The 12086-nt window shown below is 52.9% G+C and overlaps 3 protein-coding genes across 3 annotated transcripts; 1 reads left to right on the forward strand and 2 right to left on the reverse strand.

The window, feature by feature from the left end:
- Positions 1-323: 323 nt before the first annotated feature.
- On the reverse strand, positions 324-3044 carry BU25DRAFT_369305 (uncharacterized protein). Its single transcript, XM_033703924.1, has 4 exons — positions 2634-3044; positions 1488-2575; positions 1175-1437; positions 324-1108 (listed from the first exon to the last, which is right to left on the reverse strand). The coding sequence occupies exons 1-4, from the start codon at positions 2898-2900 to the stop codon at positions 663-665; spliced, it is 2064 nt and encodes a 687-aa protein (XP_033561072.1). The 5' UTR covers positions 2901-3044; the 3' UTR covers positions 324-662.
- Positions 3045-3196: 152 nt separating this feature from the next.
- Positions 3197-4168, forward strand: BU25DRAFT_411414 (uncharacterized protein). The gene has a single exon (XM_033706544.1). It carries the CDS (start codon positions 3410-3412, stop codon positions 4001-4003), a length of 594 nt encoding a protein of 197 aa, XP_033561073.1. The 5' UTR covers positions 3197-3409; the 3' UTR covers positions 4004-4168.
- Positions 4169-5870: 1702 nt separating this feature from the next.
- On the reverse strand, positions 5871-8212 carry BU25DRAFT_74463 (uncharacterized protein). The gene is made up of 5 exons (XM_033712078.1): positions 7635-8212; positions 7438-7565; positions 6834-7392; positions 6543-6785; positions 5871-6491 (listed from the first exon to the last, which is right to left on the reverse strand). The coding sequence occupies exons 1-5, from the start codon at positions 7819-7821 to the stop codon at positions 6106-6108; spliced, it is 1503 nt and encodes a 500-aa protein (XP_033561074.1). The 5' UTR covers positions 7822-8212; the 3' UTR covers positions 5871-6105.
- Between the last annotated feature and the right edge of the window lie 3874 nt (positions 8213-12086).

The following is a 12086-nucleotide window of genomic DNA, read 5'->3' on the forward strand; positions in this document are numbered from 1 at the left end:
GCAACACACCGCATTAGCTGCCAAAAGTTCCTAGCTCACGGCAGCGTCACGGGTGCGGTTGTCTATGTTGGAATTGCAATTGCGGACCACCGTTCATGCCTCTCCAGCAAGTGTCGTCACTTGTTTGTTCTCAGATGGCATGCTTCAGGCGAAGCCCGTGTCCGCTTCACTGGATCAGCACATCAGCCGGACGTTGCACAGGTAATACTCGCACGGACGATACCACATTCTCTGTGTACCATTGCGAGCATGCGCAGTGTGACGGCAAAAGAGCTGAAGGACATGCACGATCCATGTTGGGAAATAAGCATCCATAATGTTTGCTGTGATTTGCAAAGGTACAAGCAAGGGTATCTCCAGAGAAACTCTCAACCAACACCCAACAACAAATTGCCGCCGTCCCATATATCGCCCACCATTATATCCAAAGTTTCCAAAGTTTCTGCACCGGACAAACGTCCACGTGCTTGCAGAACCCAATCTCGAGACCGCGGGCTGGTAGCACCATGTCAAGATCTATAGACTTTCGGTACGCGCGATTAGGGTCTCTAATAATCCCTCAGCCCGGTTCCAGGGACACCTTCTCCAATGCCCACGTTTATCAAAGATCTGTGCAAGTAAGATAAAACGTGTGTTGCCAATAGAAACAGCTGTACTCAGCCTCATGCCCCGGCTATGTCGTAATAATACTCATCGTCCAATCCTTCGCGACTTGGTAAGATCGGCTCCCCCAAGCCCACATCCTCGAAGCGCACGTTAAGCAAGCGAATCTTGAGTCCATAGCCGCCAATGAAGTTCACAAGCTTATTGGTGTCGGCTGTAATAGGCTGTTGGTTCAGGAGCATAAGCAGACCGTCAAGCCATTCTGATGCAAGAGTGTGGCTTTGAGGGTGCAATTGCAAGAGAACCGACTCTTTGCGACCCGCGCCTGAACCGCTGGACGCCTGCCGCGAGTGATTGGTAGCACGCAGGTAGCCATGGATTGTGATCTTGGTCGAAGTAGTCGCTCGCTCATGTGGAAGACTCTTGACCGTGCTGTCGGACGACGATGAAGATGGTGCTTCTGCCGAGACATTGCTCACGACAGAGGACACAATGGAGAGATCGACTGTCAATGCATGTCAGCCAGAGCATTTACGCAAGCATGCACACTAGGCCAATCGGTGGCACTTACTCTTCTCCTTCAAGGCGTCCAGCCTCGGTTCCGTTGTTGGCTTCTCGTCAAAGTCGGCGTAATGCAGATATCGTCGGTTGTGTGATAGTCGTACAAAACGCCACGCTGAGGGGACTGCACGGCTGAGGGTCTTGCTTGTGACTGGCCCCGCACTCGAGCTATAGTCGAGGCCGCTTGGGAACCACCCGCCCTGAAGTAAGCACCTTATCCTCTGCTCTTTGACGAATTGGAGAGCCTCGTGGTTCAGTTCTTCACGGACTTGGCTACGCAAGGTCAGTCTTGGCATTGACAGCGGAGCCGCCGATGAACATACCGCAAGTGATGGCCCCATGCATCCTCATATGTGAGTTCGAGCAACTCCATCTGCAGCTCTCGTAATCTCTGTATCTCAAACTCTGCCAGCTCTTCCTCAACATCTCTGATCTCTCTCGTGCGAGGAGCCTGGCCCACAACTTGCTCGATCAGTATCCGCACCAATTCTTCGATCTTGTCGAAATCCTCTACTTGAGCTCCTGCCGTCTTCCACAGCCGAATGAACGCATTGAGGCCGCTCGTGTGTGCTCTCGACCAATGGAGCAATAAGGGCCTGAATGAACGGTCGAAGTTTGCTCGAGACTCAAGGACTGTGTACCTCTGCGAGTCGAGATCGTCTGCCCTTTCCACCTCAAAGTGTTCATATAGTATGGATGTTACCGAAATACTGGCTCGAGCGATTGGACAGCGCTGCTCAATAGATTCTGCTGACTGCTCCAGCAACAGTTTCTGGAACCCATCTTCGTTCTTGTAGACGTAGTCGGTGAAGTCCATGAGGCCTAGAAACCCTGTGGCTTCGAACTCCCAGGCTGGCGACTCTGTATCGAAACCTAATCGACGCCACTTCAACTTTTTGCTGCCTTTGGCGTCCCCCTTTTCAGCGGTACTAGCTGTGTGCAAGCCTCGAATAGCCCTTCGATGATCTGGCTTCTCCAGATCGACCTTCTCTTCCCGCCAGTTGCGCAGCAGTATTTTGGTGAGCGTCTGGAAGTCGAGCAACGGGTGAGCTAGATCTTGTATCGCAGAGCTCTGCATGAGAGCATACACGCTCTTGATTACACCAAGCTCCTGTAGCTGCTTTGTGAATTTGGGCGCTTCGAAGTCGGCATCGTGTGCGATCGCATCACGCATCAGTGCATTGATGAGCTGGAGCGAGTTCGCGCAGAGGGCATGGTCGGCGGAGGTGATCTTTTCGACGAGCGAAGGGAGGAATTGCGGTTGGGTGTCGACTGCTGGCTTAAGTCGCTGGAAGCCAGTGACACCAGGCTGAGAGGTTCGATGGAGAGGGTGTCCGACAATCGCTGCTAGCACCGACATGGCACCTCGATTGACATTGACGAGCGGCTGCGCAACTACGAGATCGACTATCTGTCACCCCTCCGTCAGTCTTTCCCATACATTTGACAAGTCCCACCACAGCACGCACCCTCGCTATGAGATCATCTGTGACATGGTCCCAGCCCTTGTCCAGCTCTAATAGGCGCGCCAGCGACGTGAGGCCATAAGCCAATGTGTTTCCTGTAGCATGCAGAGCCAGGAACCTGAGCTTTGGCAGACCCCCTTCGTATATGAAGACGTCGGCGAAGGAGGGGTCACCAATGGCAGTTTGTAGCTTGAACGCTGCCATCTTCTTGGTCGACTCCTCCTCGGCTCCCAATCGAGCAACCAGCTCGGAGACATTGACACTATCCATGGCTCAGTGACAAGGTCGCGTACGATACAGGGGTGTAGATAAAGGTCGTGAAGGCTGCCAATTCATAACAACTACCGTGGAAAGTGCCAAAACATCGTGTGTCAGTTTCCAAAAACAATATACGCAGTCGCAAGTTCAACCTTTAACGTTGGGGGCCAGGCCGTCTATGTACAGTGGGCGCGCAGCTTGGACGTTAGTCTGGCACGTGAAGCGTGTTATGTGGGGACCGCACTTTCTCCTCCTGCATGCGCTAGCTTTCTTAGCGTAGTGATGCCTTGCGCTAGGTCGATCCTCCAACAACAACCAAGTTCACTTAGGTTCTCACTATCGTTGTCACTACACTCCTTCTTGCATTGCCTCGTCCGGCGTCTGTGTTTCTGCGATATACCTGCCTGTGGTATTTTTGATCGTACTAGAACCTTCATTTGCACCTTTCACCGCTTTGCCGCCGCACGCTCCCTCAATTCCAGGTCCCACCAGTTCCTCTGCTTCACCGTGAGGCCGCTGCCATGGTCTACATCACATCAGACCTCTTCGGTCCTGTCGACACACACAGCCAATCCCACCACTACTGGCATACCATGACCGACTCGCAACACGACGCGGCAAGCCTGGGAAAGAGGAAAAGGACACACGACGTAGATGCAACGCCTACAAGTCGAGCACCTCGTCCTCAACATACGTCAGCCTTCGACAACAACAGCGACCGATCGTATGCGCCGTACGCAACAGCGGAACATCGTCCTATGAAGCAAATCAAACGCATCAGTCCAAAGCTCGCCCTTCTTAAATCGACATCGCACCTCATGGATACCGACGCCAGTACGAGCCCACTAGTAGGCCTCACAAACGGCCAAGTCCAGCCCCACGCCGTCACAGACCTGCGAGCATGCCACGCGTGCAAGTCAGCACCGAAACGAAAGAAGGATCTCGAAAACTACATGGATTGCAAACGTTGCGTCGGTCGAACGTGCTACATCTGCGCAAGGCAATGTTTGGGAGGATGTGGAAGGAAAGTCTGCAGGGAATGCACTGCAGAGGTGGGACAAGAGAGAGATTCTTGGTGTTTAGACTGCCTCCAGCGGGAACAGTACATAAAGTAATTCGGGGAAGAAACTGTAAACTGGGAGGAGGTTTGGACATCAACTTGGCACACATCATTTCTTAGCGTGGCGTAATGAGCGTTTGGGTTATCATCATCTTGTCAAGATACTTTTATGAATGCATAGCATATGGAAGAGAAAGAGAAAGTATTATTAACAAACTATTCTGTTCACCGCATTAGAGTCCCTACACATGTGCATGACCTTACCATAGATCTTCTAGAATTAGGGCATCAATAGGCCCATGAACATTCACATGAAAATGTGACAACTTCACGTCGAGATTATGGTCATACCTTATTGCCTAGTGTAGAAGTCAGTTCCATGCACTAACGGCAATCTGGAAAAGCATGCAATCAAGTCAATCCAATACTAGCGATTGTGTGACAATTTCCACGACAGCTGCTGTTTGTAAGCTTGAAGTTGTCATCCATCACAGTAACAGACCACCGACTTCACCTAATCTTGACCACCAGCCATCAGGGTAGTATCTTATAAGCGCTGCTAGTCAGTATTTGATCATACCCGCCCATAATGCTACTGACACCTCTTATCTCTACATATAATGTTCTATCAGTATATCGCGGTGACCTTGGACGTATCTCAAGTGAATTCTCAAAGCTGAAGATATCCACTTGCGTTGCATTCGGCGTATATGAATAGAAGACTAAACACTGGCAGAACATTTGCACTACATGGCAGTATCCAGGCGAAGCCTTCATGTAAAAGTCCGAGAATCGATTGGCACCGCTTACGAGGTCTCGGGAGCAGCAGATGAAGAAGAGACTAGCTCATGCGTACCAGACGCATGATCTCCACTTGAAAGCATTGCAGAGTAGGATCCGATCCTTATGCATTAATCACAGTGACATGCTCTTGCAATGCACTGAAGTGTGGCTACTAGCAAACACAACCGTTCCCAGCACCGGCCCTGCACAACCACCAAACTTAAATTCTTTCTGAAATTGTCAAAGAAACCCCAAAGAAAGAATGAGATGTCATAATGTTCCCACGCTTTAAACAACGAATGACAGCGGACACAGGATGCATACAGCCGTCTCAATACACCACTTCCGCACCCCAACCCTATCTCAGCACTACCCAAACACCCTTAGTCACCACCTCAACACCAGCCCTAAAAGCCCGGTTCGACCTGCCAAACCCCTCCAAGCCTGACCCAACAATCTGCTCGCCATGTGCTGGCTCAGCCACCGGAGACGCGGCCGATCGCATATGCAGCAGTGCAGATCTATAGATCTCGACGATCGTTCTCATGGTTCAACAACCCGTCAAACACATGTGGTAGCTTGTCTGCATGAGGTAAGAACTCGTCACAAAGTTCATGGAAAGGCGAAGATCTCGGAGCCATTTGAAGATATTCAAGATTGTTGACTGGCACGATAGTACGGTAACTTAGTTTCGTTGTTCTAGCTAACCTATGCTTTTTGTGTGCGTCGTAAGCAGCATGATTACCAAAACACATAACATCCATGCAGATAGGTCGTTCCACGTACATTGAGACCGAAGCCCGGATAGCAATGAGAACCCCTCCTGACATTACAGTGGCGCATGCCCTTGTCCATAGTGAACAGTTAAAGCCGTACCCCACGAGTACCCTCCCGAAAGCAGCCATGTAGATCGTGTAGGATACATACGCCTAACATACTTTTGCTGTGGGTCCAAGATCGAATGACCTTGCGTAAATCCTTTCGATTGATATTAGCCATTCCTATAAGATATGCCTGAAGATGACAAAACGATGCGAAAAGCCATTGAAGGATAAGACTGCAGCCGGAGTATCCCATCGAGCGTGGCCATTAAGTCTGGCAGGGTTCGCCAGTGGAAATACCATGGCGACAGGTCGAATGCCTGCAGCACCACATAGCTCAGGCCGCCATCGTTGAACAGTAAACAAAGGAGAGGGCCATGAAGACCATGCAGGAGGCTCGAGGCCGCCAGCGTAGTGACGGCCGAAATGAAGATTTTGGATGGCCGAAAGATGTATGTGATAACGCCCGTGATCCGTAAATGTTAGGATGGTATTGTACAGCAAGTCCTCGTGGACAAGTCTCGCAACCTGTGTGCGAGTGTAACCGATGTGTTCAACGGTGTGGGTGCTCGTAGGGTCGCATACCGCCAAACTCGACGCCCTGCATCGCTGTAGGCGCCTGCGTGCCCCATTGGGGTTGTTGCGGCGGAGGCTGTGCTTGAGGCTGTTGTTGCTGTGGCTGTAACGGCGGTAGGACGTTATTGGTTGACGCTGGTGTGTTGCCTTGCTGTTGTGCGAGCATACCCGTCATGCTTCCGTAAATGTGCGGGTTATTGGGGTCAAGGCGGCGCAGGCTGGTCCACATGGCGGTCAATTCGTTCTTCAGAAGCTCGTTCTCCTCCTGCGCTCGGCGAGAGAAGTCTGCTTCAGGTCGTAGTCGTGCGTTCTCAGCTCGAGCAGCTTCGTGTGCTCTACCAAGATTTCTGATATATTCGATAGCTAACATAGTGTTAGTTTAAGGTTGATTGTTGGAAGGACAGAAAATCTTACATTTCGTGAGAATCTCCCATTTGCTCGACTTGCTTCCAGGAGAATTAGGGAGGATCTGGTTGAGTTCATCGAAGAGGTTCTTCATCTCGCTACGACGCTTCCTCTCAGCCATCTTGTGACTGATGCGAAGCTCTGGGGTTCGACTATAGTTTCCACTGCCTTGAACCATAGATCCATGATCGAGACCTTGAAGACTCGTAACGCTGCGGTGTTGCATGGAGTGATGATGAGTTGTTGAGATATCTGGGTATAGTTAGCAAATGCATTTCACCAAAGATCAGGTGTGCGTGCCATTATCCAACCGCTTCTGTCCGGAGGGAAGTTGTGAATCTGTGGTGTAGATGCTACTGTTGATGGATGTGGCAAAGCTGTTCTGGCGCGATGGGATATGTGAATTCCCTGCGCTGGACTCACCACTGCTTGATGCTCGCCTCTCTTCAGGCTCAAACTCGGCAGGGAAAGCCCAAGCATAACTCTTCGTGGGCGCAGCAGCCATAGGATCTGGCATACCCGACACGCTTCGAGGATTTGGGTTGATGATAGGCGCTCGACGAGGAGGATGATTAGCACGGATGCCGCTGTTGCGGACTGGCGGTGACAGTGGGGAAGCGCCATTGATGCGTGCATCAGGGTTGGTGATACCTCGCTGTTGCTGGAGGTTGGAGACAAGCGAAACCCGCGATGGGTTCTGGCTATCATAGGGGGAAGCAGGGCTGATCTGAAGGTGACCCATTCCTACGTTCATGCGGCTGTCCACACTACTGCGTCGGGAGTCGAAATGTGAGCCTGCATCAGTGCTCAAACGGTTGTCGCCGAAGCCCTGATTGAGGGAAGGAAATGGCGCACTAGGCTAAGGCTTGTTAGTAAGTACGACACAGAACTGTGAGCGACGTACCTGTTGAGGGTGGACAGCCTGGTGCCTGGCCGAAGATGGCGTGTCAGTAATGTTGCGTGTTGGTGAGTCCTCAGCATTGAGGATCGTCTGAAGTTGGAGACCCATGTTGTTGGATACAGTGGAGGAGTCTAAGAATAATTAGCACTGGCACGAAGAGGCCTGGGAAGGTCCAAGAGCAAGTGACAGGAAGCACTCACGTTTGCTCTGAGAGATGGACCAATTACCAGAATCACGAGCTTCGCGAGACTCAGATTGCTGTCTGAATCGGACTGGGCTCTGTTCAGACGGAGAGAGGCTGCTGGTGAGAGAGGCAATGGATGGCAGGGCCTGAGGGTGAGACCCGTTGCCAGGCGCGGGCGGCCGTTGTTGAGAGACAGACTCCATAACGATGTCAATGAGCGAGGGCCGGTGCCTTTTGCGCTACCTGAGGTTAGGAGGCAAATCTGGGGTGGGTTGCCGTGAATGGGTGGTGATGCAGAGCGCCAGTGGTGGGATGCTGGCCAATGAGGAGCAAGAGAGCAAGGCCTAGAAGGGAGCGTTATAGATGGGTGACTTTTCCGTTACAGCGGGTTGCTGGACCGAGAGGGTGGTAACAAGAGAGGGTGTTGATCTGGGGTCGAAGAATGGCAGCAGCGTGGAGGAGGAAGATGGCCAGGGAGGACTGCAGGCTGGAGGGAAGGAAGGTCGAGGGTCGAGGGCGCACGGGACGCAGGTGGTCGCTCCTACCCTTTGGGATCGAGTAGACGTTCGGCGGGGCAGGCCAGCAGAACGAAATATTCCGGGTACGCGCCAAGCAAACACTATGCTTCGTTGCTGAGGCAGGCGCAGTCGTGTGCGGTCTACACGCGAACAATTCCGCTAGGCAGGAGAGTCGCAGGTACTTGCAGTCGCAGCCAATCTGAGCGATGACGATACCGAGACGCCCTTCTTTTGGCGGACAGCAGCAACACCAGGCTAAACCAGTGATAGTCGCGCCGACCGCGACGGATCATGAAGCTCTCACGAACGCTCGTAGCCAAATTGGACGTGGCTGCAGTGCAATCCTCGGCGGGTCTGCGTTGCAGCAAGGTCAATTGCAGAACCAATCTGGCTTGGCGCTGGACTGGTACACAGCGTCCTAAAGGCGGGATCTGAAATTTGCGCGATGACTGGCGTACTGGCGATCCGATGCAACGTGCAGGCGTCCTGCGAGGCGCGCCAGAGGTTGCTGGTGAGCTTTGGCCTGTTCCGGGAGCCTATGGAGCAGCTGATGGGTGGCGCCTGGAGGTCACACACGTCGAGTGCGGTCAAACTGGACTTCCCAAACAGATCGGGGGCGGCGAAAACAAAGTCAGCGCCGAATCAGCACAGGCACTCGTCTTGCTGCACGCGTATGGCAGAGGGCAGTGGGGTGTTATGGGGAAGGAGGGCCAGTTTCGCAGACATTCAGGTCGACTTGGAGTCCTAGGAAAAGTGAGGGGGCAGCAGCTGTTGTTCGCGACCGATGATTCAATGAGCGCGCAGCGTGCCTTGCATGGACGGGCTTCGTTCAGTTTCAAGGGCGCGGGGGGCACACAATGAGCCGGATGGAGACACGAACAAGCAGCGCGCAACCAGTGGTCTGGACGTGTGTGCGACCGCGGGATGAATTCGAAGTGGAGGAGCTTGCAGCGGAGTGGAAAGCCAACAGTCACGAATTCGATCCGCAAGGGCACTTCTGGGAGGGACCAATTAATGAGGATACTGATGCCCAGAACTAAGCCGGCCGCACGTGGGAATCGTTCAATCGAGGCCTCGTGTATCTAAACAAGCCCATCTAGCGGCGGCTAGTTGCAACTAATGTGGCACTCCCTGGCTCCGCGCGCGAACTGCTGCATTGCTGCATGGTCAGATGGCGGCGCAGATGACGCCCAGCGACTTTCAGCGCCGGGGGGTCACGACTGCGCATCGTCGTCCAGCATTCCAGCGAGGACACATGCGTGAGCCAGAAGAGCAGCAGCTTCACCGTACCATGGTAGAAGACCAGCACCTGAGCCGTGAGGGCGCGATTAGTGGTGCCGTCCGCTGTACATAGCACCGCCCGCCACGAGGGCCACCTTTCTCCACGTCTCCTGCCCAACCGGCGCGTTCGCCGGGAAAAGCAAAGTCTGCGCTTCACTAGCGATCCTCATGGCCGACACCACGCCGAGTCGTGCATGCTGCATACAATAACGCTGCCAACATTGTCACATATTGCTTTATTCAAGCAGCAACGTGTTCTCCACGGTTGTCAGTAGCTGCCTAACTTTAACCATGGTTTTGACAGCTTTGGGCCGCGAGGTATATCGAACTGTGGACGAAGAAGTACCCCGAACCAGACAAAAGAAGGCGCTCATGCCCATGCTTCGACGCGCCGTCAAGTAGAGAACCCTGAAACGTTCTATCACGTGGCTACAACCAAAGAGGGTCGAAGCAAATATCCTCTTGCTGAGTTCCTTAAAGTTGCTCCTCGGACCGACTACGTCCAACTCGAGTCTCAAGGTCTACCATCCTTGCAACGGGTCCCACACCGCACCCATCTAGCGGAACAAACAATAAACAGGATCAGCTCCTCGTCTCGTGAACAGCGACATACCAGGTGGGTATCCCAAACAGTCCTGTTCTTTGACCTCTGGGCCAGGATGATTCAATGGTTATGTCCTACGCTGTTTGATGGACCTGAGATCCCCCCTCATACCAGAATGCCTACATGGGCCTGTGCCGATCTACCAGGCCAGTTACACGACATCGTCAGTGGTCACGTTGCGTACGCACCCCCGTTAACGCAGGTCAATGTCCGAGAGCAAGGCTGCTTTTGCATGGCCTACGCAGAACCAGTCTGGGAGGAGCATTCTGGTACAGTCTCTCGGACGTCAAATTGTGGTGTAGACTTCCGTTCTCGAGAACTCGACAACTCGAACCACACACTTCGAGGAGGCAAACCGAACGGCCCGGACGAACTACTAAATACCTCACAACAACGGTGCCCCAGCGGTAACAGACCTCAAAGATCATCAAGCGCCCTGGTATACCTGCCTTTCTCCTAAGACAAACAATGACGATCAGTCAAGTTGCAGTCTGGTCACAGGGTAGCACAAATGGACGGCTGAATCCCATGGTTACAACAGCCTCACAGCAACTTCCGGTTAAACGCGGCCAATTCATCCACACGGCTTGCATCTCTCGTCGTTTTTGAGCATCTCCGTCCTAGTCACTGACTTAGCTCGAGGTTGGCGTCAGGTCCACCACCGCATGTACGCCTCTTTTGCTTGAGACCCGGATTGTGCGACAGTACGCAAGAACCGACAACCAGGTTTCGAGAATAACGGCTTCTGTATCAGGTGCCAACGCATGCTCTGTACGCAACACACTCTCCAGCATGGGCCATGAGCCGGGCTGTCTTGGTATTGCTATTGGTCTTGTCCCAGGTGAGGAGGCAATGTCTCTCACTGAGTGTCCATGATTTGGAAGAGCTTCTCTGTTCATACCGAGAACATATCCAGTGCTCAACCTCGCCCTGAATCAACCTGCAGATCATGAAACCTCAGGATGCACGACTAATTACAGGCAACGAGCTATCCACCATCCTTCAGTACACACAAGCTGCTGTACCTGTCAGCCTTGCATTGGTCGTATAACATCACCACTTGGGGTGAATACTTGCACGGCAGACTGCATATCTGTGAGGTACGGTCAGGTGGATCACTGGCATTTAGCCTCGTTGCAAACCCTGGCTATGGGGTATACCACAGCACTCAACATTGCGTCGTCGCTGTCCGATCTAAGCCACCTATGGACTTGCAGAATCCGATCAGCCTTTGTGTCGCCAGAGGACAACACGTTGCTAGGACAGAAATCAAGCCGATACACACGGATTGAGACCTCATGCTGTGCATCGAGCATCGTAAGTGAGCAGCCGGTAGCCGTTCATAGGTGGAACTGTTGGGACTTTGGCCGTAGCACAGATGCAGTTGGTACGTAGCTGGCAGGTCGCACCGCGCTCAACGGCGGTTCGAAATGCTCACTGCAGACTGCTCCAAGTGACATTCCAACATGGCAATTTCGGGCGGATAGTTGCGAAACTGCTTAGCCTTCTCGCTTCCATCCATGATCAACACCAAAGATACCAATGCGTCCGACGTCCGACTCCTACAACTATGTTCGTAAACTTTCTCGGGAACGCATTCCGGCGGTGAAGTACGCTTGCAGCCCCCTGAGTCCACCACTGCACAACATGCAGCGTGTCCTCCAAAAGTAATCTACATCATACATGCAGTGGTAGCGACCGGCGCTGTGCCCGTTGGCCTGTAAGCACCGCCAACATCAGTTTCGTTCTGTCAGTGATCGCCGAATGACTAGCGGCATCTTGGTCAGATCTAGTGGAGTCTTCCTCAGCTCGGGCAAGACCGAAATGCGACTGAGACTCTGAAATGCCATCGTTCGATCCTTCGCTCAGGGGCACGTTGGAAGTGAGCAATACGTTGCCTCAACGGCGTGGTCCACCGACGACCATGGTACCTGAATATTACTCCGCACTTCGACCATGGAAGAGCCGTTCACAGTTGCGTAAGGTTGCGTGGGGCCACGGGGTGCCAATGCCAGTGCCAGAAACACGTTCAGAAGACAACTTGCACATCGGCCCGTTCAACGCC

Source organism: Macroventuria anomochaeta (assembly GCF_010093625.1).
Source record: "Macroventuria anomochaeta strain CBS 525.71 unplaced genomic scaffold BU25scaffold_19, whole genome shotgun sequence".
Taxonomy (NCBI): Eukaryota; Fungi; Ascomycota; class Dothideomycetes; order Pleosporales; family Didymellaceae; genus Macroventuria; species Macroventuria anomochaeta.

Bases quoted from the DNA above. Each gene is read 5' to 3' on its own strand.
- BU25DRAFT_369305 (XM_033703924.1), bottom strand. From the start codon at position 2,900: ATGGATAGTGTCAATGTCTCCGAGCTGGTTGCTCGATTGGGAGCCGAG. The intron at 2,576-2,633 runs GTGCGTGCTGTG...GAGGGGTGACAG, and splicing joins CAGATGATCTCATAGCGAGG to ATAGTCGATCTCGTAGTTGC. The intron at 1,109-1,174 runs GTAAGTGCCACC...ATGCATTGACAG, and splicing joins GGACGCCTTGAAGGAGAAGA to TCGATCTCTCCATTGTGTCC.
- BU25DRAFT_411414 (XM_033706544.1), top strand. From the start codon at position 3,410: ATGGTCTACATCACATCAGACCTCTTCGGTCCTGTCGACACACACAGC.
- BU25DRAFT_74463 (XM_033712078.1), bottom strand. From the start codon at position 7,821: ATGGAGTCTGTCTCTCAACAACGGCCGCCCGCGCCTGGCAACGGGTCT. The intron at 7,393-7,437 runs GTACGTCGCTCA...AACAAGCCTTAG, and splicing joins AGGCTGTCCACCCTCAACAG to CCTAGTGCGCCATTTCCTTC. The intron at 6,786-6,833 runs GCACGCACACCT...AACTATACCCAG, and splicing joins ACAGAAGCGGTTGGATAATG to ATATCTCAACAACTCATCAT.